Source organism: Sparassis crispa (genome assembly GCF_003851025.1).
Source record: "Sparassis crispa DNA, contig_000000F, whole genome shotgun sequence".
In the NCBI taxonomy this organism is placed as follows: Eukaryota; Fungi; Basidiomycota; class Agaricomycetes; order Polyporales; family Sparassidaceae; genus Sparassis; species Sparassis crispa.
The window spans coordinates 3,091,183-3,116,171 of record NW_020939747.1 but is presented as its reverse complement, the minus strand read 5'-3'; the positions used below and the strand labels follow the sequence as shown (position 1 = coordinate 3,116,171).

Below are 24,989 nucleotides of genomic sequence, written 5' to 3'. Positions count from 1 at the left end.
TACAACCAGTTAATAGAAGTACATTGATGAGCGTTCAGATTCAATATCACTAATAGTACAAGTGGTCTACTGCGTGAATTACGGTATGCTTAAGCACTCTCAGAACGATACGAACGCACTTGCATAGCTCACGCTCGAGTCCTTGACGGTGAGACACTTACTACTCTGCTCATATCTAACCCATTGGAGCTTTGGGCACCTTCCCTCCCGCTCCAACTCCGTGAGCGCACCCAGCAAGACGCCGATGGGGTGTCGCCCACATATCGTGTTCTTCGTCCGAGCCAGGTAGTCAGAGAACTCGTGATGTGCCGAAGCCGCAGTGAAAGGTGGTATCGTCAGAAGTTCCATAGCTTCGTGGTCCAGGGCCGAGATTGATTGATGGATTGGATGCGTGGTGAGGGAGGGTGGTGACCCGTCTGAACGAGAAAGTCGGATGGGAGGAATTGAGCTCGGAGGGGGTTCTGTATAGTAGAAAGTATACTGAAAGCGCGTGCCCCTGGTGCATCCCGTTAGGAAGGTTGTTAGCGTCACAAACGAAGCGCAGCACGCACCAGTGACAAAAATCGGTGGAGATCACGCAAAACGTGTCATCTCGGGATAAATAAGGTGCTAGTATACGACCAAACGTAGCCTCCTTCTCCTGGCTGATTGCGCCGACAAGGATGGGAACGATACTGATCTCCACACTGACAAGGTAGGCAGTAATGAGGTAGGGTCCTCTCAGCCTGACAGCGTACGCAGTTACCCTTCAAAGATCTTCCGAACATACGGAAGGTGCATCTCGATGCTGTGCTCATCCTCATCGGTTTGAATGTCCATGTCACTGAAATTTCCCGTGTTCCGCAGCTCCTGGATAGCTACAAAGGTAGAGTAGTCGCATTCCTCGTCAACGAAGTGAAAACGTAAACTTACCCTCAAGGTCCAAAGGAAGCTTTCCTAACGGTGTATCGTACTCGTTGCATCTCGACAACGCACAGCCGTCCAGAAAAACGTGGTGTGAAGGTCCCAGAACGAACACTCGCTTGCTTAATGACTTGGTCAACACCCCGAAGCTACAATGCATAGCATGAGACACACATCCCCGATGTATCGATGCTTTTGTAGGCCCATGCAGCAGGAGGACCGGAATAAGCATATCCTGCGTGTCTGATAAACCGCGTGAGCCCTTGTTGAGCGGAAGAACAAAAGGGATCGAACGGGGCAATAACAGCTTTACAACCCTTGACTGGAGGTACATAGTTTTCTCTCTCAGTAGGCTTCACGGCATCCAGATAGGAAGAGAGCTCAGAATTGAGCTTGCGCTCTGCAGGACCTCAGTATCAAGCGTAGAAGATATATAGAAATGGAAGCACTTACCGTCGCCGCTGTACCAAGAATCAGCATGTATAGCTCGTCTAAGGCGTATCAGCATTGATCTGAGTAATATACCACTGAGCTACATACCTGATCGCCATGGATGGAAGTTGATACGAACTTATCCACCAAGGTCGACGGTTTTAAGAGACGATCACGTGTACCCAGAAGAATGAGTCGAGACTACGTAGAGTCTACAGGACCGAGTCCGATCAACGTTCATCAAGAGCTCAAATATTCAATCCCGTAACAAGCTGCTGGGTTCACAGCTTGGACACTCAGATTTCGCAGATTGGTGAAGCTATGCAATTCTGTATCGATACAACTCCGCACAGGATACTGGCCTGAGACATGGTCGCATGTTGCTTATTTCCAGCATAGACGAGGGAATACATGGCGAGATATGAAGAGTAGAACAGAGACAACAGTGAGAGTAACGACCACTTTACTCCTCTGAACGTAGGCGAGCAGCCGCGTTGGTGACCTTCACACCCAATACCTTCGCCCTGAAAGATAAAGCTGTCAGACGAATTTCGCGATGGAACACATACCCGACATACCTCTCAAGAATCAGCGTGCGATTGCGGCTGCTGACGTTGTGCGCAATCTCAGCAGCAAAACTTTTGTTGTGCATCAAGAGAATGTCGACTTCCCGCACGTTGCTGACAAGGAACTTCTTCAAGCCATTGGGGAGGAGATGGCGAGTCTGTCATGCAACTCTTCAATACGCAAATACCATCAAACACTGGTCTGTGCTCTCACCTTCTTGTTGCTTCCATAACCAATCTGGCAGACATGCGATGAATGAGACGAAAACAAGGTTCTACTGCATACACACCTTCGGCATGGGAAGCTGCCCCTTGAAGCGCCGCCGCACCCTGTTATCGATACCCTTCGGTTTCCGCCATGCTTCCTTCACGCCGTGGTAACGGTCGGACTGGTGGCGCCTGTACAATGCATTAGTATTGAATAAACGTCTGTCACACAAAAGAAAACCCACTTAAATGGCTTGGTGCGCTTCTTGACAATGGGAACCTTGACCATGGCGGCCTAGTGTTAAGGAGTTAGTCACTGGGAGATGCATCTTGCAAGTAAAAGCGGAATGTCGACTGCCGTATCACAGCTCCGATACATCCAAGACGAGTCTCGCCAATCCACCATTTTTCGCCCGATCTTCACCATTCAAATTCACAATATGCCATCCCTGCAAATCTACCTCCTCAAACGAACAGTATGACGGACGTTACTCACTGTCTTGAAGGGTTTGAAGGTATCAACAGACTTTGGGTGTCGCTAGCCGAGCGAAACCGCGTCTTTCGCAGTATGCCGAGATCACATGACCAACACATAGCGTTGCCGCCTGTGTCTAAATCCACAACTTTCCCGGAATGTGGTTTCAGACCGCGGGCTGGAAGATACTTACTGCAAAGAATTACAGTGAGGGCAGGAAAAAATTGTGCGATTGCATATTAGATAAGAGAAGATGATATAAAGTACAAGGCTGCCTAAAGCTCCGCAGAGGTAGAGGGTGGCGGAAGGCTCGAAGAGTCAGCATTGTGAAATCAGAGGTCATTAAACGGACGGAGGTGAAAGATCGAGTTTTATCTCGTAGATTGACGAGGCACTCAAAAAGCGAGATCTGCTGTCCAGAAAGGGAGCGGATCACATGTAGCTGATAAGGCGGCGAACTGCTAGAGAAGAGCATCGTCGCTGCCTGCACATATCATTATCAAGGTCGGGTTGCGCCTTCCGCCGTCGTGAAAACTCCAGAATGGGCTACGACAACGAGTCGAGCGACGACGAGGAATATGTGTGGGTGGCGGCGGGCAAGCGGCGGGCCCGCGGCGGGCCACTGCGCACGTGTACCATTACTACCAATCCCTCAAAGTCTTTCCGCTCCGGCCGTTCCAGTTCTGCTCCACCATCATCATCTCGGCGAACTCGTCCTTCCCTCGCACAGGGATCTCTTCTCCAACCCAGCATGCTCGCTGCCCACACTGTCGATCTCCCTTTTGACGACGACGATTGGGTCGCTCCTCCACCAACCGACAGACTATATCGAGCAGCCAGTGTGGGCAACAGTTGGGGCGTCACGTCATTTGGTCGCGGTTTCGACTGGAAAAAGAAGGACGAGGAGCTACAATCGCCTGCGCGACACCAGGGATTGCAGTTATCAGCTGAGCCCCAGATCCTCAGCAAAGACACTCCCCCATTTCTGCGTGCTCGTCCCACTCGACTGAGTACTGTCGCAGTTGCAAAACCTAAGGCTACCACACCGCCACCCGCCGTTCCCAAATCAAATCGCTCTCCCATCTTCGGCAGCTTTATTTCTGGGCCTCTAACACATTCACCCATGTCATCTCGCCCAGCCTCACCTCCCATAACATCATCTCCTCAACCAATGTCCCCAGCCGAACTCGCAGATTCATCCATTCCCACGACTCTGTCACGATCTCCGTCATCACCACGGTTATCCACTCCCTCTCGTCGCCGCTCTTCTCAGCAGCGTGTGTCTCTTATTGCCGGTCGTGTCTCGATTGTACAGGTCGAGCCACCATCACCCCCGCCTAACGCTCCACAGAAACTTGTGCGCACAAATAGCTCGCGCAGTTTTCTGAGCGTAGCCTCGAGCACCGGTCCTCCAACGCCTAGCTCAGAAGCTGTAGAACAGCTTAGCGAGCGTAGCATCTCCGAGTTTGTGGTTGAGAAGGAGATTGGTAGAGGTGCGTATGGTCTTGTGAAGAGAGCAAGAGAGATGCAGGACGATGGGACATTAGGGGTGCGACCTTATTTTCTCTCTTCCGTAGCCTCGTATTTATTGCATTCTCTGAGAGCAGCCTCCATTGGTGATTAAGCAGATCATCAAGTCGCGCATATTGGCGGATTGCTGGAAACGACATCCGAAGTACGGCACGATACCAATTGAGATCTACGTCATGTCTGCTATCTCTTCCACCCAATATGTCTTACCTCCTCGTCGGCCCTGGGATCCATCACGATTATTGCCAGAGCCCGATGATTCCTGGGTGGAAGGCAAGGTCGTGAGCGGACATCCGAACATCTGCCCTCTTCTCGATTTCTTCGAGGACAACCACTATTATTATCTGGTGCTACCCTCGACCACCCCTGAGCCGAAGGACGGCGAGCCACCACCGCCCTCGGACTTGTTCGATCTCGTCGAAAGCTACCCGCACGGCTTGCCCCCGAGTTGTATTAGAAGCTACCTTGGTCAAATTGCAGACGCGATGTGTTTTTTACATTTGAAAGGAATTGGTATGCCTATGATCCTTGCCTTCCGATCAACGCTCATCTGCTTTATCAGTACATCGCGATATTAAAGACGAGAATGTTGTTATTGGACCTGCAGGCAGGTGTGTTTTGATCGACTTCGGAAGCTCCGGCCTCGTGAAGAAGGGGGGATGGGATACTTTCAGCGGAACGTAAGTGGTCATGCAGCTCGAGGTCTTCTCCGACGTTTGACGTATTATTTAGCCTTGATTACGCTGGACCTGAGATTCTGCGGGGAGAGCGCTACAGCGGCCCTGAGCAAGATGTTTGGGCATTCGGAGTGGTAGCCTATGTGATGCTCGTCGGGGAATGTCCGTTCACAACGGCCGCAGAAGCTCAAGAAGGCCTGGAGTCTCCTTTTGCCAATGCGGCAATAGCACTCGACGAACGATGCGGGGAAGGTAAGGAGCGTGAAGGGGAAGAAAAGGACGGCGGAGGGGCGCTGGGGGATGCCGCCGCGCTGGTTCGGGCTTGCTTGCAAGTGGATGTCAGCGCACGGCCTTCATTCCAAACGATATTGCAGAGTCGATTTTTGTGCGGGCATGAGGGCTGGGGGTTGGAAGAGTGATATTATTCTGGTGAGATTCATCGTCTGCGTGTACTGTGCGTGCAATCATACGCGACAGAAATACTGACATCGTGATGCCCCTTCGCGCTGCAGGTATGTTATCGATGGCCTCGCGCTTGGGGTTCGACCCTCCTTTGTTAGGTCGCTGGACTTGCCTTCCACTATCGTCCATCGCCTCGTGCTTGCTTCTACTTATGTGTTTTGCACTTGGGGTTCTTCTGTGCTACATTGCTATCTATCATCAGCCTTATCGCATTCTGTCATACGTCTCACTACGACTGTCGTTCCCCCCCACTGCACGTAATTTGTCATTATTATTAGGCTGTAGCAGACTAGAAACCAATTTGAACGTGCGAATACGAGCCCAGAAAATTGGTGCCAAAGTGAGAAAAAAGGAGGTAAATGGGACGGCGAGGGGCCGGGAGCCGGGGCAGCGGAGCGGCACCGGCCGGACCTGAAGGAGTCATCCATCTGATCAAGCATCGATGGCAAATTTTCGAGCCCGTGCGCAAGTACATAAACCTAAACACCTCTCTACCTAGCTTTTCCTCTTACCTCTACCCTCCATCGACCTCCCATTTCTTCCACTTTCTTTACGCCTTGAGTATGTTTTTCTTCCTTTCTCTCCGTCGCATTGCGATCGTTTCCTCCGCTGTGCAGCTGTCAGATGGATTTGTCTCGCGGCGCAGCGATTGAAAACGAGCAAGCGCGCCGGGAGTGAAGCCGTCTGGTCTGCAGACGGAGGAGATCCCTCTCTCGCGGGTTTCTTGCTAGCTGCTGACACCCTGCTGTGCAGGCTTCTTAAAAAATGGGAAAGGACAAGACCCACGTTAACGTCGTTGGTGAGTATCTATAGTCGGTGATCTGCTGCAATCCGGTCGATAACTTCTGTTCCCCAGTTATCGGTCACGTCGATTCCGGCAAGTCCACCACTACTGGACATCTGATCTACAAGTGCGGTGGTATCGACAAGCGTACTATCGAGAAGTTCGAGAAGGAGGCTGCTGAGCTCGGCAAGGGTTCCTTCAAATATGGTGAGTAGTATCGTTCACAGATCCTCGTCGATCTTGTGTCTCAGCCTGTCACATAGCCTGGGTACTCGACAAGCTCAAGGCGGAGCGGGAGCGTGGTATTACCATCGATATCGCCCTCTGGAAGTTCGAGACCCCTAAATTTATGGTCACTGTGCGTACGCTTTATCGCCGAGTACATAGGTTGCTGCACATTCTTGACGACAAATTTTCAGGTCATCGATGCTCCTGGACACCGTGACTTTATCAAGAACATGATTACTGGCACCTCGCAGGCTGACTGTGCAATTCTTGTCATTGCCGCGGGTGTTGGAGAGTTCGAGGCTGGTATCTCCAAGGACGGCCAAACTCGCGAGCACGCTCTGCTTGCGTTCACCCTCGGCGTCCGGCAGCTTATCGTTGCCATCAACAAGATGGACACTGCTAAGGTCTGTATCTAACGTTTCAAACACCAGTTCATCATTCGCTGATATCATGTACAGTGGAGCGAGGACCGTTACAACGAAATCGTGAAGGAGACGTCCAACTTCATCAAGAAGGTCGGCTACAACCCCAAGGCTGTTGCGTTTGTACCCATTTCAGGATGGCACGGTGACAACATGTTGGAGGAGTCTGTCAAGTGAGTTTCTGATTGAGATATGTGATACGATCTAGAGCTTATGGCTGTGCGCGTTTCAGCATGACATGGTTCAAGGGTTGGACCAAGGAGACCAAGGCCGGTGTTGTCAAGGGCAAGACCCTCCTCGATGCTATCGATGCCATCGAGCCCCCAGTCCGTCCATCCGACAAGCCCCTTCGTCTACCCCTGCAGGACGTCTACAAGATTGGTGGTATCGGGACTGTGCCCGTCGGTCGCGTTGAGACCGGTATCATCAAGGCCGGCATGATCGTTACATTTGCTCCCACCAACGTGACTACTGAAGTGAAGTCCGTTGAGATGCACCACGAGCAGCTCGAGCAAGGTGTTCCTGGTGACAACGTCGGATTCAACGTGAAGTGGGTACTTGTTTTCATTTGTCGTTAATTGTGTATTGACTCTGGTACGCAGGAACGTCTCGGTCAAGGATATTCGTCGTGGTAACGTCGCCTCTGACTCTAAGAACGACCCCGCGAAGGAAGCTGCATCATTCAACGCCCAGGTCATCATCTTGAACCACCCAGGTCAGATTGGTGCTGGGTACGCGCCCGTCTTGGATTGCCACACTGCCCACATTGCCTGCAAGTTTGCCGAGCTCATCGAGAAGATCGATCGCCGGACGGGAAAGTCCATCGAGGCGAGCCCCAAATTCGTGAAGTCTGGTGATGCCTGCATCGCCAAGCTTGTTCCAAGCAAGCCGATGTGCGTCGAGTCCTACAATGAGTACCCTCCTCTCGGTCGTTTCGCCGTCCGTGACATGAGGCAGACCGTTGCTGTTGGTATCATCAAGTCCGTTGACAAGACCGACAAGTCGGGTGGAAAGGGTGAGTACTTACGTTGTGTTCTGGTTGTATGCGTTTCTGAACGTTGTTTCTCCAGTGACGAAGTCTGCAGAGAAGGCGGGCAAGAAGAAGTAGATTGTCTAGACTATTCTCTCTCTCCTCGGTTCTTCTCATGTTTTCCTGTCCTCTCATCCTGCACGATCTCTATACTGCTGCAAACTGTGTTACTGTTCCATCATTTTGTTGTATTCACGATGACGATGACACCGGCGATGGTCATGTCAGGTGACTGTAGTCGTAGTTCATTAATGTTGTCAATGTGCGGTGTTGTCGTCGAGAATGAGAAGTAGCATCGTTCGTATCGCGCATTCACTTTTGGATTTCGTGTAACCTAGCTCCTGAGAGATAGAAATGCAACGCACAACGGGTGCACTACGTAGTGGAAATTTCCTGCGTCGCCCAAACATCTCGTCTAACATACGTGCTCAACGGGACCTCCGTCGCCCTCCTTGGGTCCCAAATCTCTGCCGACCGTGCGCTCGAATACTTCCAACATGAAGGTGAAGAGTGATCGGGTGAGCGCTGCGTCCCACCGGCCCTTGGACGACTCATCGCGGATGAACGCATGCTGGGCTTGCACCTCGAGGAACTGCAAACAGACAGCAAGATAATCGGTGAACGCATGAAGGAAGCAGATCACCATCGGACGCACCGAGACCGGGACGTTGGCGTCTTCCAGCGACTTCCTGATCAAGTCTCGACCAGCACGGGGGACGTGCGTATCCTGCGTCGGACGTCAGGGCGGGGCCTTGAGGCCCCCTTCGGTGCGGATACTCACCTGCTTCCCGAAGATCATCTGAGATCGTCTAGTTAACGCCCGTTTGAAGGGTGAATGGGTCCGTACGTACCACCAGCTCGCCCTTGCCGGTCAGATCCCCGTTGCGGACACGGATAAGAGAATCGTCATTCTTCCCCTTACCGAGACTGGCCGAATGTACGTCCGTGGCGAAAAAGCAGACAGAAGAGAGAACGCGCGGGTCGAATGCAGCCTAGCACTTCATGAGCAAACCCCGAAGTTGCCCTTCAATCTCTGAGTCAACGCACCCGGAATGCCTGCAGATAGATGCCCGTCAGCTCGAATAAGCGGAGTCCTGTGGATTATCTACGTACGAGATGTCCTCCGAGGCACATGCCGGTAGCTGCGTTCACTTCGTCAGCCTATCGCTTGATTGCATTGAGGGCAGACAGACCAGCAATCCGGCCGTTGCAAGTCTTCAGTGAGCACAAGAGGTCGATGGACACTGTCGCATCCTGTAGGGAAATCCGTGATATTGACACCCTGATTCCATCGACTGACTGGGTAACGCACCTCGTCGTAGGCAGCCAATTCTTTCTCGATCTGACGGGAACATCATGATACTGTAAAAGATCGATCAGTACAACTAGCTTGCCTTGTACTTGTTTCCCCTGTCGGTTCCTACACACAACATCAACCGTCAGGAGCGAAACCCGCGCATATAGCTTACCTTCGACGTCGTAGGGAATAGGATCGGGGCCCTCGAACTCATGATAGCTTGACGGACAAGCTACGCCGAGAATTTCTGTAACTTGCGACACATTTGCCCGCCCGATAGTGCATACCTACGACATAGCCTTGACTCGCGATTTGGCCCGCAAAACGTTCTACGGGGCCGGTCACTTGATAAATTTCACTGTGTTCAAGCATTTAAAAATTGGTTCGATGAGCTATCTGAAGGTGACATGCCTGAAGCATACTACGCCTACAATATTCCATGCGAGGTCATATACAGCGCGATAGATAGGAGCAATCAATACGGAGAGTTTACGTACCGGGGAACTTTGCATGGGGATAACCTGGCACACTGGGAGCAATCACAAAAATTCTTAAGGGACGCCCATTTGGATCCAGGGAGGACGGGACGTCGTGGTAGGACTTGGTGATGAGCATTGTGTCTGAGTGAGCCCCTGCTACCTCTGGCCGAGGAGAGCAAGAGCCTGAGAGATTGGACGGCAGAACGCGGCGCGTCGGTCACGTGTTGTGGTTCGCGGCGAACGTGCCACTACGTGCCAGGGCCGTCGGTCCTCGATCATAAAAATGTGCATTTTAGATCTTGACTGTGCTCCTTCAGCCCTCCTTTAACTTTACAAAGATGGTTGAACCTGTCGCCAGGATTCGTCCCTATGAGCTGAGGGATAGGAAACTAGTCCGTTTCATGCTTGGGAAGGGCGGCATGGAACCTCTCACAGTCGCGAACCGGCAAGGTGACGTCTTCGCGTTTATCCGCTGTGCACCCATCTCACCGGCTATATGCAGTCTACTTTAACCCACTGGTCATGGCCGTGTGGATTGGCTTGTCCTGCATTTCCGTAGAAGCATTGGGTTGGTGGCCCAATGTCGAAGACTACGGCCTCCTGGGCTATTTTCAACCATTTCCCGTCTTTGCCTGCGTCGCTGTCGTCTTCATGGTTATCTGCGACTGGTGAGCACCGCAGATGCACACTCACATCTCCTCATCGCCCACCGTGACCTTACAGGATTAACCGTCCGTCGTTTGAGGATCCCACGAATGCAATGCTTCGGCGGCCGGACCTTGTCGACATCGAGGTCTATTATGCTCGCTCTCCGTCTTCGGGCTTCTGGCTCCTAGAGTATGGAGAGAAATTTGTCGGCCTCATCGCTATTGACGCGTCACTTGACGCCGAGTCCGAGGAAGTTATCGGACCCACGTCGCCTCCTCAGCCCAAAAACGTCAAGACCGGCAAGTTGGAGTTGCCCAAAGGAACGTCGCCTTCAGCGACCATCCGCCATTTCTATGTCGAGGAACCGTACCGCGTCGCGGGAATACAGAACGACCTGCTCGAGCACGCAATAACGCACGCATTTAATTCAGACAGTACTGTCCAGAATATCATCGCTGTCGACTCGCCGCAGAATAGTTATATTGGCAAGGCGTTGCGGAATAATGGGTTCCAGTTGGACAAGAAGTTGGGTACTTACGGGGTCCTCAGGTGGCAAAATAGCGCACGGATCTTGAAGAGGAAGAGTTGGCAGTCGTCCCATACATGAGCGTGTATGACGGTTAAACATTTTCTCACTTAAACGATTTTCTGGTGCATCTTGGACAAAAAAAAGTCGTATGCTGGTATACAATCGGTATACGGTGTGAGTGGAATACATATCACTGTACTTCTTCAGGTATATCGTACAGCTCCACCCTACCTTCACTGAGGTCCCCGGTAGACCTCTTGTTCACTTCAGGAACTCATACATATGTTCCGCTACTTGCTCCCAATGCTCATGTCGCAGGGTCAAATCGTGTCCTGCCCCCTCCACGGCAATCAGCTTAGCGGTAGGGATGTGGCTCTTGATTTCAAGCGCTTGACCAAAATCCACGACTGAGTCCGCAGTGCCCTATGGCGCGCAACATATCGTGCTTCAGAGACTGACCTGAAGTTCGACTAGGTACTTACATGGAGAATCAGTGTCTGCAAAATCTTGCCGGAAGCGACGTGCACATCGCCAAGCCTATCGAAGGCCCAGCGGATGCCGAAGATAGGACCGTCAATAAAACACGATGCTACCCCGGTCTTGTAACCAGGCAAATGCTCCGTCTGAAGGAGCCGCAGCTAAACACCGAGAACATTACATTCGCAACTGCACAATATTTGGAGGTCAACGCTTACCTCCGTGTATTGCGGTATAGGATCCACCGCCGACTACAGAAACAAATTACGACACGAATCACGGACACCATGTGAACGAGAACTGACTGGTTCAGGCATTTGGGCTGGCCTCTGAGCGGTGAGTAAATCAGTAACAGTAGAGTGATCGCGAAGTGTCCGGATTCACATCCTTTACGCCCCCAGAGGCTATCAGAATTACTTTGCCTGAGACGAGGTGGGGCAGCGTCGCGGTGAATGCAGCCGTGATGGCACCACCCTGAATGGACAGATGACAATTTATGAGAATTATTTGTCCGCAAATCGACAAATATTACATACCATGGAGAGCCCCGCGATATGGGCATGATCCCACTCGATGTACTGTAGCAAGAGGGCCAGTTGGGTGATGAAGAGGTTGACGTGGTATGGGGTCTTTGGTGCCTCAGAGTAGCCTTTGCCGTACAGATCTGACGAGCGCTCCAGTCAGAAGGAGAGATACGTTTCTGCCTCCGGGGAATAGTCCCACCGTAGACCAGCACTCTAAATCCACGCTCCGCAAGATACGGGGCGACTTTCAACCAAGTGATACCAGGCGTAGAAAGGCCATGGATAAGGACAACCTATCGAATGCGAGCATCCCATTAGTCGGACTGCAACTCGTGTGCACCATAGCAGATATTCCCTCACCCGAGGACCGTTATCGGGGCCCAAGAGCCAGAATCTGACGCGCCCATAGGGAAGCTGGACATAGCTGCCTACGATTCAAACATGAATATTCAACAGCCAGACGAGGTCAGGATGCAGGGCTGCCATTGGGGAATATATCCTCCGGGTAGATCGATCTTATCCTCGAGGAGGCCGGGAGCGCCTCCATCGAGTGGCTGACCGCCAACGGAAACTGTGCAGCTCAATCAGCGCATATATGCACCGGATTTTCGTGTACAAGCACTGACATTGTTCAGGTCTACCATGTTGAGACACGGGGGAGCACGGGGTTGAGGACAACCTGACTGACCTCGGGAAACCCACGGCGTGCGAGCACCAGGCTGTCCGTGTACATAAAGATGCCGCTTCTCTCTTCCACTCTGTCCAGCTCCTCTCGCCAGCCTTTCGTGCTTCTGCAGTCCTCTATCGCCCAGTCATGTCTACCCGTGCTGTCTTATATCACCAACCAAGCTGCGTTAGGTTCTGGGACCACACTGCTGTTTTGCTTTCTCTATCCACCATTGGCCTTTGCAGACCAACCACACGAGCAATTACGCGTGTTTGACTGGACGGAACACATCCCCGGATACAGTGAGGATACTTTTGAAGCGAGAGCAGAGATTCTATCTGCTTTGCGCTCAGGTGAGTGTCAGGCTACGTTAACGCGCCTGGAGTGGGACTGACAGATCGACCAGCACCGCAAGGGTTGTTGAGCGTGATCATTGATTCGGTCGACACCCTACTCTCTGACGTCGGTTCGCTCGCGAAGACACACCTCTTCCTTTCGGAAATTTACGCCACGATACGTGCACGAAGTAGTAAGTTGGTATCTCTTGATTCTCGCGCCTGAGGTTAACGAATGCCCCTTGCAGGTCCGTCCCGTCTCGTCTTACACGTCCTCGGGCCAAGCCCAATCATCCCCATCCTTACTCAAACCAAATTCTCGCCAACCCTCGCGCATATAACCGCCCACCCGTCCGTCCTCCTGACGCACATCGCCTCCGAGTACCTCACCCCCCCGCCACCCGCGTCCCCACCCGAAAAGTTCTGGCGTGTCTTCCTCCCCATCGCCGAGCGCTACTACGAATCGGAGAAGCTGGTATTTGGCCAGGACGGCGAGGGCTGTGGCGGCCGCGACTTCGTGGTGGAGGTGCTCGTACGTGGCGCGGACGGCTCGGGGCGACGGAGAGGCGTCGAACGCGTGCTGGAAGGCTGGGCGGATAGCAGATCGTGTGATCTTACTGGTTTGGAGAGTCTAAAGTCCCTGTGGACTCGCAAGGCTGCTGAAGAGGTTTCCGTCTGTCTCCTCTTGGTCACGAGCTTCCATGTTAATTCCTGTGATGCGACAGAGCGGACCCGACCCAACCCAAAATCTATCTTTCAATTTGAACTTGACTCCCCAACAGCAGCACTCTCGCGCTCAGGTGCCTCTCCCGTATGCGCACGAAGGTAAATCGCGCTATAGCAAATTCTGCGACCAAGTAGATCTGACAACATACGTCAGGCAAGCCTTCGGAGCATACAGCAATGCTCGTGACACAAGGCGCCATCCTCTACGATCCCGATTCCGCAGATGACATCGACGACGATGATCCAGACGAAGACTTGGACATTTAGCTTCTTTTGTCCCTTCTAACTTTCCTACACCCAGCAATCTGTATCCAAAGTATATAATGCAACTTGTATCCACTGGCACTCCGGAAGGCTGCTCAAGTCATTAGAGGGGAAACTACAATGCGACCAACCCACCTTCCGTGAGGTAGGCTTTCTCTCGTACGAATACAACAATTCGACAACAGTTTGATGCTACAAAAATCGATGCAGTAATGAACGTATGCTGTGAATGAGAGAATGGAAGAGAATTACTGGCAGAAAACATGCCAAGAAACATACTATTTTACGCTGGCAATCATCCACGGAGTGGCAGTGATCTTAACCGAACACCCTTCAATTGCGATTTTTCTCCAGATCACTCACACGCCGCCCTCCTCGCGATCGCGTCAAACTCCAACCCCAGAGCGCGCATGAATCCCTGCTCCTCCTCCAGCTCCGCTACTGCAAGTTCGTTCAGCTCATCCGGCTGGGTACCGAACGACGTTCCGACCGCGAAGCTCATGCTCTGGCTCAACTGGAGCCTCCTTGTGAGGGGCGCCTCATTCTCGTCTCCGAGCAGGACTCTGTTTCTTCTGTCGCTGACCTCGTCGTCTCTACCGCCAAAGGTCTTGGAGCGGGCACGCACGAACGAACTGTTCATAGAATCAATATCGCTCAGGTCGAAGTCCGTACTGCTGCTGTAGTTGCTCCCGGCAATTTCCCTGGTGTGCGCGAAGCTCATGCTGCCCAGCTCCGAGACCGTCGGGGCATGCTCGCTCCCGGCGTCTTGATCATTGACACGACGTTCTGGGGTTTCTGGTACGAGATGAGCAGGTGCGGAAAACACGGACGACGGCGTCAGCATGTCGAACTGCACGCCGTCGGTGACGGTGGTAGCTGTTGTGTCGCGACCGCGACCCTCTGCAGTTCCTTCGGCGGGCGAGCCGCGCTCAAGGGTATCGTCCTCCTTGTCGCGCCGTCCAACAGCAACCATCATGCTGCGTGCGCGCAACGCCCGTTTCGATATGGCAGAAGAGAACGAAAATCCGCGGGACCTCCCCCGTGTCTGAATATCCACTGGTCTCGGAGTGTTAGGCGGACTCAGCGGAGACGGAGACTGAGGCACGTTTAGGCGATACGGATGTAAATGTATCGGGCTTGGAGGCGGGGTCCTCGAAAGTCTGGCTATGTTAGATAGAGGAGGCATCAAGTTCTGTGTCGTGCTGCTACCGGCTATCGGTTGGATCTGCTCGAATGCAGGGGCAAGCTCCATGGCGCGACTTCGTCTAAAATCATACTTGCGGTCGGCGGCGGATGGGCTACTAGGAGACTGAGGGACGGCAGTATCATGCTCGCGCGTGGGGAGCGGCGGAGGCAAGACCGGGAGCGACGGGTGTGGCAGTAGCGTTGCTCTCAGGGCATCGAGCCGCTGCTTTGAGAGCGCAGAAGACAGGGAGAATCGGCGCATGCTGAGGACATCCAAGTTAGCCTCATGCCCGGCATCTGCACGAGCGGATTCTGGGGGTGCAGTCTGCGTACGGGCACGGGAGATGCGTATTTGTGGGCTTGGGGTCAAAGGCTCATTACCCTTGGACCTTTGCATGGCGGCTCTTGGTGGAGACTTGACAGCCATACTATTACGGGCCTTGGGAAGAGAAATTAGCGGCCGATTGTTGGCATCGTCCAAGGGATGGAAGGACTGGCGCCGATCAGACTGGGGTGAATTGGGCGGTGTGACAGTGGGAGGAGCGTGCAAACGCCGAGGAACTCTGGGGCTCGGGATAGGATGTTCCTGCATTCAAAAAAGTGTTACATGCGAATGCAAATTCAGAGTCCACCGAGAATACTCACCGATCGGTACTCAACAGCCGTAACCGCCGTCGTGGTCATAGTCTGTACCCCCAGCCTGTCTCCAGCCTCCCCACCGTTCTTCCCGGCCTTGAATAAATTCAAAAACTTGCCGCCCAACTTCCTCATCCTCCCCAACATCACCAGCTTCTTCGGCCGCTCTCTGCCCAGAGCGCCCTGGCGATTGCCCACATCCACACGGCTCCTGAGGGAGCGCGTCATAGATGCCCTGGGCATAGGCACACTGCGCCGCCGCGCCCGCTGCGCCGGGTCCGAATCCAATCCGCATTGATACGTCTGCCCATAGTCGCAGTGCTGCACTACATCAGTGCTCCGGCTCCCGCACGTGCCCTCTGCAACGACAGAGCTCGCGATCGCAGACGGGACAGTGTACGAACGCTCGCGCATAGTCTCGCATGCGGAAGTATCGTAGGCGGACACAGACATCGAAGCGGTGTGCAGGGACGTCGGAATGGACAGCGAGGACTCCGATGCAGCAGATGCAGCAGCGAGCGCGAAGGCATCGAGGTCGGCGGAGGTGGGCGACAATGCCTGTGTTGGGATGGAAAGGAGCCCTGGGCTGTTATGGGAGGGGAGTACGGGCGAGTCTGTGTTGAGAGAATGCGAGGAGAAAGAGGACGACGGAGTGCGATGAATCTCCTTTGTATCAGGCTCTGCATCGGGAACTGGATAGAAATCCGTGGCGATTGTCACCGGCGCGTGCTGAGAGTCGAAATAGCCAGTATCTGGATTAGGCGAAGGTATGACGAAGGAGGAGGGTATAGAAGACGAGATTGATCTTGGAGAGGGAGGTATTGGCGGGGTATCGGAAGGGCATAACGGGGCCGTTACGTAGCCCAGAGAACGCTCGGAAGATTGCAAGGAAAGTGGGGGGAGACCGGGCGTGAAGGGGAGAAGGGGTGCATCTAAATAGACAGAAGAAGAACGGCTCGAACTATGTATATTAGCCTTGGAAGGATTCGTCTCAGCGAGGCCTATGGTAATCTTGGGGTTCATGGTTTTGCATTTTTCGTCAATGGGCATGAAACCACCCCGACGTTGACGGAAATGTTCACGGTCGTGGCTAGAATTATCTATAGTCATGATCCACGGCGTATCAGGAGGGTAGGCGAGTTCTGGCGTGACGACACCCTCAGAAGCGGTATCCTTCACACCACAGAGATATGGGTATATGCGTCAGCGCACTCACGGGAGATCTGCAGGTGTACGCTCACAGTTAAATAAGAGTCCTGGGAGAGACTCGCGCTCATATGGGCAGACACGAATTCAGGACTGGCAGGCGACAGTGGACGGTCATCGAAGTACCCACTCGCAGCATCTGCCGACAACGAGCTGCCTATACCGAGGCCGACGCCATGGCTGTCCTCGAACGGCAACTTCTCCAGTCTCGTCGGGAACAGTGACCTCTCCGTCCCACTCGCCCTCTGATCCGAGTTTCGTGTTTTGCCTTGGCTCGACGGCGCTCCGCCTTGGCCAAGCTCTGCGTCAGAGATGCTCGCCTGGCCCTGCGTAGAGCTCGAGGTGTTAGGCCACGCCCCAGGGAAGAGCGGGGTCGACGACCGTCGCCAGCGGAAGGAGGTGGACATGGAGAGCTGGAGAGGGAGGGGGACGTACCTGCGACTAAGTATATAGCCTGCCTTACTCGCTTCTGAAGATTGACACCTTCCTTTTTGGGATGTCGGTGTCGCGCGTATCGTCAATGTGCCACAGCAGAAACGAAGAGCACGAGATCTAGAGGCATGAAATATTCTTCGCCAGCGAAAAGCCAAAGTGTAAGCCGGGTAACGATCTCCATTCTGACCAGAAAAGACAGGCATATATCATCGTAGTGACCGTCCGTTTGTCTAACTTAGCCACGCCTCGCCGGCCCACCGAATCTTGCATGCACGCCGTCTAGGTTGAGTCACGTCTAGGTTGAATTACGTCTAATTTCAGTCACCGTCTATTTTGAGTCCCTGTCTATGAGCACGCGAGATCAGAGCTCGCCCTTGACCGCCTTGCTGACGTTCTCCGAGAAGTAGTCGACGTTGTGGCCGTTCAGGCCCGCCATCGAGATACGCCCATCCGCGGTCATGTAGATGTGTGCCTTCTCCGCGAGCTCCTTCGTCTGCGGCGTCGTCAGGCCAGTGAAACTATGCAGCACGTCGTCAGTTTTCGTCTGACCAGACGCGAGACTCAAACGACGAACCTGAACATTCCAATCTGGCTCTTGATGTGGCTCCATTCCCCTGGAGTGTTCAAGCTCACGAGGTTGTCGTACAGCTTGTGGCGCATGCTGATGATGCGCTCCGCCATGCTCTTCACCTCCGTCTCCCACTCGCCATACAGCTCGGCCTGGTTCAAGATCGTGCTCGCAATCCGCGCGCCATGGAGCGGCGGGTTCGAGTACATCGGGCGGATGACGATCTTCAATTGGCTCTCCACGCGTGCACGCTCCTCCGCGTCCGCGGTCGTGAGCGAGAATGCGCCGACGCGCTCGCCGTACAAACCCATGTTTTTCGCGAATGACTGCGAGAGCGCGACCTGGTGCCCCTCCGAGACGAAGTGCCGCACGGCGAACGCGTCGTGCGTCGTCGAACCTGAGGCGAAGCCCTGGTATGCCATGTCGAAGAAGGGAAAGAGGGACTTTTCTTTCACAATGTTCGAGAGCTCCTTCCATTGTTCAGGCGTGGGATCCACGCCGGTCGGGTTGTGCGCACACGCATGCAGGAGAACTATGGAGTTTGCTGGCGCATTCTAACGCGCGAATATCAACAAGCGTGGACAACAAACATACTTCGCCAAAGCACACCTTCAAGTCCTCCTTCATGCCTTCAAAGTCCAGACCGACGGTTTTTCTGTCGAAGTAGCGGTAGGTCTTAACTTCAAGGCCAGAATCCCGGAAGACGGCGATGTGGTTTCCCCATGAAGGGAAAGGAAGGTAGATGGTCTTAGCATGGGGATAGAAACGAGCGAGGAAAGCCCCTCCGATCCGCAGAGCACCCGTGCCAGAAATGGACTGGGTGACGGCAACCTGCACGCATTACGAAAGACGATAAATACCGTGGGAAGCGGGACAAGCACAGAGAACACGCACCGAGTCAGCCTTGAGCGGTGCGCTGTCCGCACCGTACGCGAGCTTCGCGGCGGCCTTGGTGAAAGTGGCCAAGCCGGTAATAGGGAGATACTCCTTGTCCGGGTTTTGAGCTGCGAGGAACTGCTCGGCCTTCCTGACGCAGCTGAGGACGTACGGTTTGCCGTCACCGTCACGGTACGCGCCAACACCGAGGTTAATTTTGCGGGGATCCTTGTCTGCCTTGAATGCCTCGGTCACACCTGTGAGAATGGGAGAGGACGATGAGCGGCGCGTGGGACGGAGGGTATACGCTAGGCCAGCGTGACGGAGCACGGGCCTGGGAATGCCGGAGAAAGTGAAGACGAGGCCAGAAGACGTACCTAAAATGGGATCCGGAGGACCAGCCGGAACGGTAGACCAGGTGGAGAGGGCTGCAGCGCGGCGCAGGTTGTTTGGTGCAGCGCGAGCGAGAGGGCGGGCGACGGCCTGCATTTTTTGAGGTGAAGAAGCTTTGAGGAGGTGCTGTCGAATATAAATTGCAAACTGCAGCCTCGCGTGGGCCGGGGTTAGTGCGCCAATCTCAGCGACTTTCCCCGACACCCTAAGATAGGGTTCATTAGTTAGGGTTAGGAGCACCCTAACCCTAGGACAGGTCTGGACCCGATCGATAATCTTGGCTCAGAACAAGCGCCTCGAGTCAATCTTGAGTCAATCCTCACTCGACTCTGTCCAGAGCCAACACCTCCAACATAAAATCTTCCAAAACATCGCTACAGTCTGCGCATACAATCCCGCAGAATAATGGCTGACAAAGAACCAACACAATCCTCAGCAGAAAGGCCGTGAGCACATCTGCCATCCATTATCCGAACAAATGGCTCACCGCGATCTCTTGATCTAGTGTGGAAGACGCTGCTGGAGAAGAGAAAGGCCCGTCAAAAAGTGAGCTCAAGAAACGCGCAAAGGAGGCCGAAAAAGCAAAGAAAGCCGCCGAGAAAGCTGCAAAACAGGCCGAGCTCGAAGCCCAGAGGGCCGCTGCTGAAGTCGTGAGTGATCCACCGTGCAATCAATATTTTACACTCTCATCTTCACAATAATGTGCATCGCTCGTGATGCTTAGGACTTTGCGACAGAATTCTACGGTAAGGCACCGCTAAACCAATCGCAGTCGCGTCCTCGCCGCCCCCACACTTCGATCACCGCCCTCACTCCGGAAATGGACGGCCAAGTCGTCCTTCTCCGTGCTCGCGTGCAGACGTCGCGTGCACAGGGAAACAAGATGGTCTTCTTCAACCTTCGCCAGCGTATCGACTCCGTTCAGGCACTCCTTACCGTGGCCGAGGGTAAGGTCAGCAAGCAGATGGCCAAGTGGGCAGCAGGTCTCCAGATGGAGAGCATTGTCCTGGTCGAGGGTGTCGTAAGAAAGGCCCCGGAGATCATCAAGAGCGCGACCAAGGGCGACGTGGAGATTCACATATCGCAGGTCTGCACGCGATCTAAGCCTCTGCTGCATTGAGACTAATTCTCGACTATGTGCGACAGATACACTTGATTTCTGGTTTGGAAAGCATCCTGCCATTCAGCGTCGAGGATGCTACGCGCCCCGAAGCTGAGATAGAGGGGAACGATGACGTGCAGTACAAGCGTGTTTTACTCGACACGCGTCTGAACAACCGTGTCGTCGACTTGAGGGTCAGCCTTTCCAAATAATATTTGACACTCCATCTGAACTCCCTTGCAGACACAAACGAACCAGGCCGTGTTCAAGCTGCAGCATGCTATCAGCCACCTGTTCCGCGAATACCTCGACGAGCGGGGCTTCACAGAGATCCACAGTCCCAAACTGCAGGGTGCGGCGACGGAATCCGGCGCGACCGTCTTCAAAGTAGGATACTTCAAAGGTACGCGCCCCGCCGCCCTACTCTCGCCCTCCGACAGCCGGCTTACACCCATCTCCGCTTCTCTCCTGCCCGTCCACAGGGACGGCCTTCCTCGCGCAATCGCCGCAGCTCTCGAAGCAGATGGCGATCGCGGCGGACTTCGAGCGCGTGTACGAAATCGGGCCCGTCTTCCGCGCGGAGGACTCGAACACGCATCGGCATATGACCGAATTCACCGGGCTCGATCTCGAGATGGCCATCGAGGAGCACTACCACGAGGTCATGGAGATGCTCGACGGGCTCTTCATCTACATGTTCTCCGCGCTGCGCCAACGGTACGCGCCCGAGATCGCGGCGGTCCACCGCCAGTTCCCTGCAGAGGAGTTCAAGTGGCGCGAGGGCCCCGAGGGCACGCTCAGGCTCTCGTTCAAGGAGGCGATCGACCTCTTGGTAGAGGACGGCGTGCCAAGAGAGACGTTGGACGATATCAAGTGTGTCGTGTTTCGGGTCGCGGCCGAACTCAGCTAACCTGTCTACGCTTTCCAGCACCGAAAATGAGAAGCGCCTGGGAAGGATCGTCCGCGCGAAGTACGACACCGACTACTACATCATCGATAAATTCCCCATGGCGCTTCGGCCCTTCTATACCATGCCTGATCCCGACGACCCGGTACGGTTTTCTGTCTCTCACCTTTTCACCGCACGGCTAACCTGACGCGCCCCAGACGCTCTCGAACTCGTACGACTTCTTCATGCGCGGGGAGGAGATCCTTTCCGGGGCGCAGCGGATCCACGACGCGACACTGCTTGCGGAGAAGATGCGCTCGAAGGGCGTCGACCCCGCATCGATGAGCTACTACCTCGACGCGTTCAAGATGGGCTGCCCGCCACACGGCGGCGGCGGCATCGGCCTCGAGCGCGTGCTCATGCTCTTCCTCAAGCTCAACAACATCCGCCGCGCGTCGCTCTTCCCGAGGGACCCCAAGCGGCTCGACCCGTAGACGGTAGACGGTAGACGTAGACGGTTGACAGCAGGTAGACCCCGGCGCGCGGTGCGGTAGACGAGGGGATTTCGATCTCAACTAGCAGTGTACGCGTAAGGCAATAAATGTACTAGAACCATGCCAGCCTCCTCCGCCGCGCGGTGAGCCTCCAGCGCGAGCGCATCGACGTCAGACGTGAGGGGATGAGTGGGTCATCCACCGACCAGCCCATCGAACGAACGTACCACCCCATCGATCTCAGCAGTCTGCGCGTACACCTCTGATGTACCTGCCCACTTTCACCCCACTCGGTGCAGACGATGCCTTCTGTGCGCCCGAGGACCGCCCCGCCTGCGTCCCCACTGCCGCCATGCGCGGGCCCGAGCTCGCCCCGAGCCAGATCCACAACAGCACGCAAGGCACGCTCTCACAGCCACCGCAAACCGCGCTTGGCGCTGCAGCGGAAACGGGCTCGGACGGAGGCGACGCAGCGCTCATCGGCGCGCGCAACACGCTCGGTGTCGCGCTCGCCGCCGCCGTCATCATCGCGACGGTCGCCCTGTGGCTCGCCTTCGGGAAGTGGCCCAGAAGGCAGTGGAAGGCGCTGAGGCATCATCGCGTAAGGAAGCGCGCGGCGGCACGGGGAGGCGGGGAAACGGAGAGCGCGGAGGTGGCAGAGCACTGTGCCTTGGGCGCCGGCTGTGGAGACAAAGACGCGCGCGTCGCGAGGCCAGACGACATCCTCGAGAAGGGTACGATCATGGCTGGGCGCAAAGACGAAGAAGAGCGTTCGGGAGACATATCGGAAGAAAGGCTGGTGGGCACATATGTCAGGGTGGATCTGTGTTAAAGCCACGGCTGGGCGGCAGAGAGAGTGGGTGTTGTGCAACGGATTCCCGCGTACTGCATGGATACTCGGAGAGGAGTGATAAACTGTACCAACATATTCTGACGAATAGGATTTCACCGGCAATTATACGCAAGCTAGGATCTGGTTCGAATGGGACGTTGGAAAAGTAGGAGCCCGCGCAAAATACAGGCAGGTCACTTTGCGAAAGGGAATAAATGTCACCAAATTGTAGAGGCAAGACAAATTTCACTCACCTAAAATTCGATGCAGCCGTCTGCGGTAACGTCATACAACAAGTTCAGCATGTGCCTGCAATAAAAATATTCATTTTTTTTTGCCCATCGAACAGTGAAGAGTATTCCGTAGAGACTATTCCAAAGCATCACGCAAAGCAAGGCTGGAATATGGTATGATTGCGACTCCGAATCCAATGTCCATGTGGTGTTAGACATTATAGTGACGGTGAAATATTGCAGCAGAGACAAATTTGAACAGAGGTGAGATGAGATTACACTATGTGTTTGAAACACTTCCACACAGCCCACTGCCGGCACCGCCCTCTCAGCGCTCAGCCCTAATACTTGATACAATAATCAAAAGACGAACCGATGTCGCCCAAAGATAACACCCCCTCCACACTGCACACCGGCTCCTCCATCGCCGGCACCGACACATTCAACATTATCGTCTATCCCTCCGACTCCGCTGTCTGTCATCGCTCCGAGATACGCCCGGGGCAATCATGTTGGACGGGATCGTGCCCCGCTCCAACGCCGCGGCGATAAGTTCGGCGGGGAGGTCCAGCTGCACACCTTCCGAATACGCATAGGCGTCCAGCGGGGAGTATGCAGGCGGGTCATGACGGGCCGTGTCCAGGTTCCGCGCAAGAGGACTCGCGCCATCGGTATGGACGGATCCCGGAGCAGACGACGACGCGAACGCCTGGAGATGGATGTCTCTCGCGTTCGGCGTCGGCGGGGTGGGCTCCATGGGGGATTCTGGCGGTGGTTGGACGTGGATCGCGAACTCTGAACCTGAACGCGACGAGCGGGAACCCGTGCGCGCGTGAGTGAAAGTGAACGGCTGGGGGCGAGGCGTATTGAACTGGTTCGCACCTGTGTCGCGGGAATGCGACCGCGACGACTGCGCAGACTCGGACTCGGACCGCAGATCGCCGTCTACGGGAGTAGAGTCACCATCGCGGACGTCCGTACTTACGGTCGGCGATGAAGGGATGTTAGCATTACGCGCCGTATGGAAGGGCATGTCAGTGGGCGATATGTACCTCCGCGAAGACGAAGGAGCAGAGGTGCTCTCTGACTCCTCCTCGATGGGCGTGATAGGTGGTGGTGGCGTATCCGGAGGTGACGGTGAAGTCAGTGGTGTAGAGCGTAGAGGAGAAGACTCCACTGGCGCATTGCTGACAGGTCCACTGCGAGGTCTCCGGGAGCGATGAGAACGTCTAGAGCGAGTGGACGCCTCGGCAGTGCTATGGGGAGACGTAGTACCGCTCGGTATGATAGCGCCTCCAGCAGCGAGTAAGATGCTGCCGCGCTCGCTCCCGTATGCGGGGGGTGGGGCAAGTGTGCCCTGGCTCGGCGCCAATCCCCACTTCTTCACATTAGCCTCTATGAAGACGAAGCCCGACTGTCCGAGGTTGACGTGCACACTGCACGGGCCGTCAGCACCGAGAGTCGGGAAGAGGTTCCAGTTGTTTAGACCGATGAAAGCATCCTCCATTTTCCGTCCGTTCTTCGTGAAGAACACCGTTCCTGTGCGGGGACGGAATCCAACTCCGAGGACGTCACCTTCTTTCAGAGGAGAGCCGCACGGTGTAGCAGTGAAAGGATAGTTGTGAGACTTATCGCCGCTGGAATGATATGCTACTGAATATCGGCTTAATCCCGGGAGACGGAAAGAAGGATAAGGCTTCGTCGCGAGCCCCACAGCAACGTTGGTAGTCTCGGGCAGATCGAACATCTTCACTTCCCAGTAGTAGACCTCGTTCAGTTTGGGCAGAGGGAGATTGGATTGAACGGACGATGCTGAAGACGGGTCTGGGAGAAAGGTGACTTCGGTGCGTGCATGCACCAACATGGCGTTCATAGCCTCGAAATCAGGTTCGAAGGACCATGCGGAGACGCCCTTCTCCTGGATGGAGAGGAACTGCGATAATGTGATATCGGTGGGCATGGAATTCGGGGGATAGTGGAGCTGATAGTCTGAGACGAAACATGCTGTGAACTCCATGTCGAAATCAGAGTCACTATTCGGGGGACATACCCTTTGCGCGGAGATATGGACGACTCTCCACCTCGGTAACACCCTCGAGCCAGCGAGACTCGACGCCCTCGAAGCCGCCGTCACCTTGGATGAACTCCTCGCGGCTCATGTCGATTGGACCGTCGTTGTCGCGGAGCATGATACCGCGTCGTCTGCGGAGGATGACGACGCATACGAGGAAGAGCAGGAGCAGGAAAAGAAAGGTGGAGAGTATGATGAGCAGAGGGAGGAGGATGTAGAATGCATCGCGTGTGCCGCCGCCTGCTGGTGGGGAAGGGTCGTCTAGGGCGTCCGATGGGGGCTGCAGGGCGGCGAGCGTATCTCGAAGGGCCTGCGCGCCGGCTGACAGGGCGTCGGCGGTATCGTTCCAGGAGGTATAAATATCGTGTAAGGTACGGGCAGCCATGATCTAGAGGGGGAAAGAGGGA

The 24,989-nt window shown here is 54.6% G+C and overlaps 13 protein-coding genes across 13 annotated transcripts; 6 read left to right on the top strand and 7 right to left on the bottom strand.

The window, feature by feature from the left end:
- Positions 1 to 99: 99 nt before the first annotated feature.
- SCP_0111660 (MEMO1 family protein) lies at positions 100 to 1,454 on the bottom strand (the record flags this gene model as incomplete). Its single annotated transcript, XM_027753395.1, has 8 exons — positions 100 to 496; positions 552 to 686; positions 746 to 857; positions 913 to 1,025; positions 1,078 to 1,146; positions 1,198 to 1,303; positions 1,357 to 1,394; positions 1,444 to 1,454. The coding sequence occupies 8 exons, from the start codon at positions 1,452 to 1,454 to the stop codon at positions 100 to 102; spliced, it is 981 nt and encodes a 326-aa protein (XP_027609196.1).
- A 344-nt stretch (positions 1,455 to 1,798) lies between these two features.
- SCP_0111650 (60S ribosomal protein L32-A) lies at positions 1,799 to 2,397 on the bottom strand (the record flags this gene model as incomplete). Its single annotated transcript, XM_027753394.1, has 5 exons — positions 1,799 to 1,859; positions 1,914 to 2,059; positions 2,116 to 2,139; positions 2,192 to 2,300; positions 2,354 to 2,397. The coding sequence occupies 5 exons, from the start codon at positions 2,395 to 2,397 to the stop codon at positions 1,799 to 1,801; spliced, it is 384 nt and encodes a 127-aa protein (XP_027609195.1).
- A 727-nt stretch (positions 2,398 to 3,124) lies between these two features.
- Positions 3,125 to 5,209, top strand: SCP_0111640 (kinase-like protein; the record flags this gene model as incomplete). Its single annotated transcript, XM_027753393.1, has 4 exons — positions 3,125 to 4,132; positions 4,191 to 4,626; positions 4,676 to 4,793; positions 4,846 to 5,209. The coding sequence occupies 4 exons, from the start codon at positions 3,125 to 3,127 to the stop codon at positions 5,207 to 5,209; spliced, it is 1,926 nt and encodes a 641-aa protein (XP_027609194.1).
- Positions 5,210 to 6,017: 808 nt separating this feature from the next.
- On the top strand, positions 6,018 to 7,794 carry SCP_0111630 (Elongation factor 1-alpha; the record flags this gene model as incomplete). The annotated part of the gene is made up of 8 exons (XM_027753392.1): positions 6,018 to 6,051; positions 6,109 to 6,243; positions 6,300 to 6,394; positions 6,456 to 6,668; positions 6,723 to 6,859; positions 6,919 to 7,236; positions 7,289 to 7,701; positions 7,757 to 7,794. 8 exons carry the CDS (start codon positions 6,018 to 6,020, stop codon positions 7,792 to 7,794), a joined length of 1,383 nt encoding a protein of 460 aa, XP_027609193.1.
- Positions 7,795 to 8,131: 337 nt separating this feature from the next.
- On the bottom strand, positions 8,132 to 9,628 carry SCP_0111620 (Putative carboxymethylenebutenolidase; the record flags this gene model as incomplete). Its single annotated transcript, XM_027753391.1, has 13 exons — positions 8,132 to 8,308; positions 8,372 to 8,443; positions 8,498 to 8,515; positions 8,568 to 8,708; positions 8,764 to 8,772; positions 8,830 to 8,858; positions 8,910 to 8,970; positions 9,029 to 9,058; positions 9,111 to 9,136; positions 9,186 to 9,245; positions 9,301 to 9,371; positions 9,425 to 9,440; positions 9,511 to 9,628. 13 exons carry the CDS (start codon positions 9,626 to 9,628, stop codon positions 8,132 to 8,134), a joined length of 828 nt encoding a protein of 275 aa, XP_027609192.1.
- Positions 9,629 to 9,830: 202 nt separating this feature from the next.
- SCP_0111610 (hypothetical protein) lies at positions 9,831 to 10,747 on the top strand (the record flags this gene model as incomplete). The annotated part of the gene is made up of 3 exons (XM_027753390.1): positions 9,831 to 9,942; positions 9,995 to 10,160; positions 10,216 to 10,747. 3 exons carry the CDS (start codon positions 9,831 to 9,833, stop codon positions 10,745 to 10,747), a joined length of 810 nt encoding a protein of 269 aa, XP_027609191.1.
- Positions 10,748 to 10,930: 183 nt separating this feature from the next.
- Positions 10,931 to 12,314, bottom strand: SCP_0111600 (alpha/beta-hydrolase; the record flags this gene model as incomplete). Its single annotated transcript, XM_027753389.1, has 10 exons — positions 10,931 to 11,092; positions 11,152 to 11,307; positions 11,365 to 11,397; positions 11,452 to 11,475; positions 11,531 to 11,620; positions 11,683 to 11,810; positions 11,870 to 11,963; positions 12,031 to 12,098; positions 12,154 to 12,241; positions 12,297 to 12,314. 10 exons carry the CDS (start codon positions 12,312 to 12,314, stop codon positions 10,931 to 10,933), a joined length of 861 nt encoding a protein of 286 aa, XP_027609190.1.
- A 93-nt stretch (positions 12,315 to 12,407) lies between these two features.
- On the top strand, positions 12,408 to 13,665 carry SCP_0111590 (hypothetical protein; the record flags this gene model as incomplete). The annotated part of the gene is made up of 5 exons (XM_027753388.1): positions 12,408 to 12,690; positions 12,744 to 12,866; positions 12,921 to 13,339; positions 13,398 to 13,497; positions 13,553 to 13,665. The coding sequence occupies 5 exons, from the start codon at positions 12,408 to 12,410 to the stop codon at positions 13,663 to 13,665; spliced, it is 1,038 nt and encodes a 345-aa protein (XP_027609189.1).
- Positions 13,666 to 14,017: 352 nt separating this feature from the next.
- On the bottom strand, positions 14,018 to 17,096 carry SCP_0111580 (hypothetical protein; the record flags this gene model as incomplete). The annotated part of the gene is made up of 3 exons (XM_027753387.1): positions 14,018 to 15,433; positions 15,493 to 16,656; positions 16,725 to 17,096. 3 exons carry the CDS (start codon positions 17,094 to 17,096, stop codon positions 14,018 to 14,020), a joined length of 2,952 nt encoding a protein of 983 aa, XP_027609188.1.
- A 389-nt stretch (positions 17,097 to 17,485) lies between these two features.
- Positions 17,486 to 19,057, bottom strand: SCP_0111570 (Aspartate aminotransferase, mitochondrial; the record flags this gene model as incomplete). Its single annotated transcript, XM_027753386.1, has 5 exons — positions 17,486 to 17,642; positions 17,699 to 18,246; positions 18,302 to 18,523; positions 18,587 to 18,825; positions 18,946 to 19,057. 5 exons carry the CDS (start codon positions 19,055 to 19,057, stop codon positions 17,486 to 17,488), a joined length of 1,278 nt encoding a protein of 425 aa, XP_027609187.1.
- A 309-nt stretch (positions 19,058 to 19,366) lies between these two features.
- Positions 19,367 to 21,446, top strand: SCP_0111560 (Aspartate--tRNA ligase, cytoplasmic; the record flags this gene model as incomplete). The annotated part of the gene is made up of 8 exons (XM_027753385.1): positions 19,367 to 19,407; positions 19,467 to 19,611; positions 19,686 to 20,048; positions 20,108 to 20,257; positions 20,307 to 20,466; positions 20,546 to 20,936; positions 20,992 to 21,115; positions 21,171 to 21,446. 8 exons carry the CDS (start codon positions 19,367 to 19,369, stop codon positions 21,444 to 21,446), a joined length of 1,650 nt encoding a protein of 549 aa, XP_027609186.1.
- A 265-nt stretch (positions 21,447 to 21,711) lies between these two features.
- On the top strand, positions 21,712 to 22,278 carry SCP_0111550 (hypothetical protein; the record flags this gene model as incomplete). The annotated part of the gene is made up of 1 exon (XM_027753384.1): positions 21,712 to 22,278. One exon carries the CDS (start codon positions 21,712 to 21,714, stop codon positions 22,276 to 22,278), a length of 567 nt encoding a protein of 188 aa, XP_027609185.1.
- A 681-nt stretch (positions 22,279 to 22,959) lies between these two features.
- Positions 22,960 to 24,967, bottom strand: SCP_0111540 (SPRY-domain-containing protein; the record flags this gene model as incomplete). Its single annotated transcript, XM_027753383.1, has 3 exons — positions 22,960 to 23,312; positions 23,394 to 24,500; positions 24,562 to 24,967. The coding sequence occupies 3 exons, from the start codon at positions 24,965 to 24,967 to the stop codon at positions 22,960 to 22,962; spliced, it is 1,866 nt and encodes a 621-aa protein (XP_027609184.1).
- Positions 24,968 to 24,989: the final 22 nt, after the last annotated feature.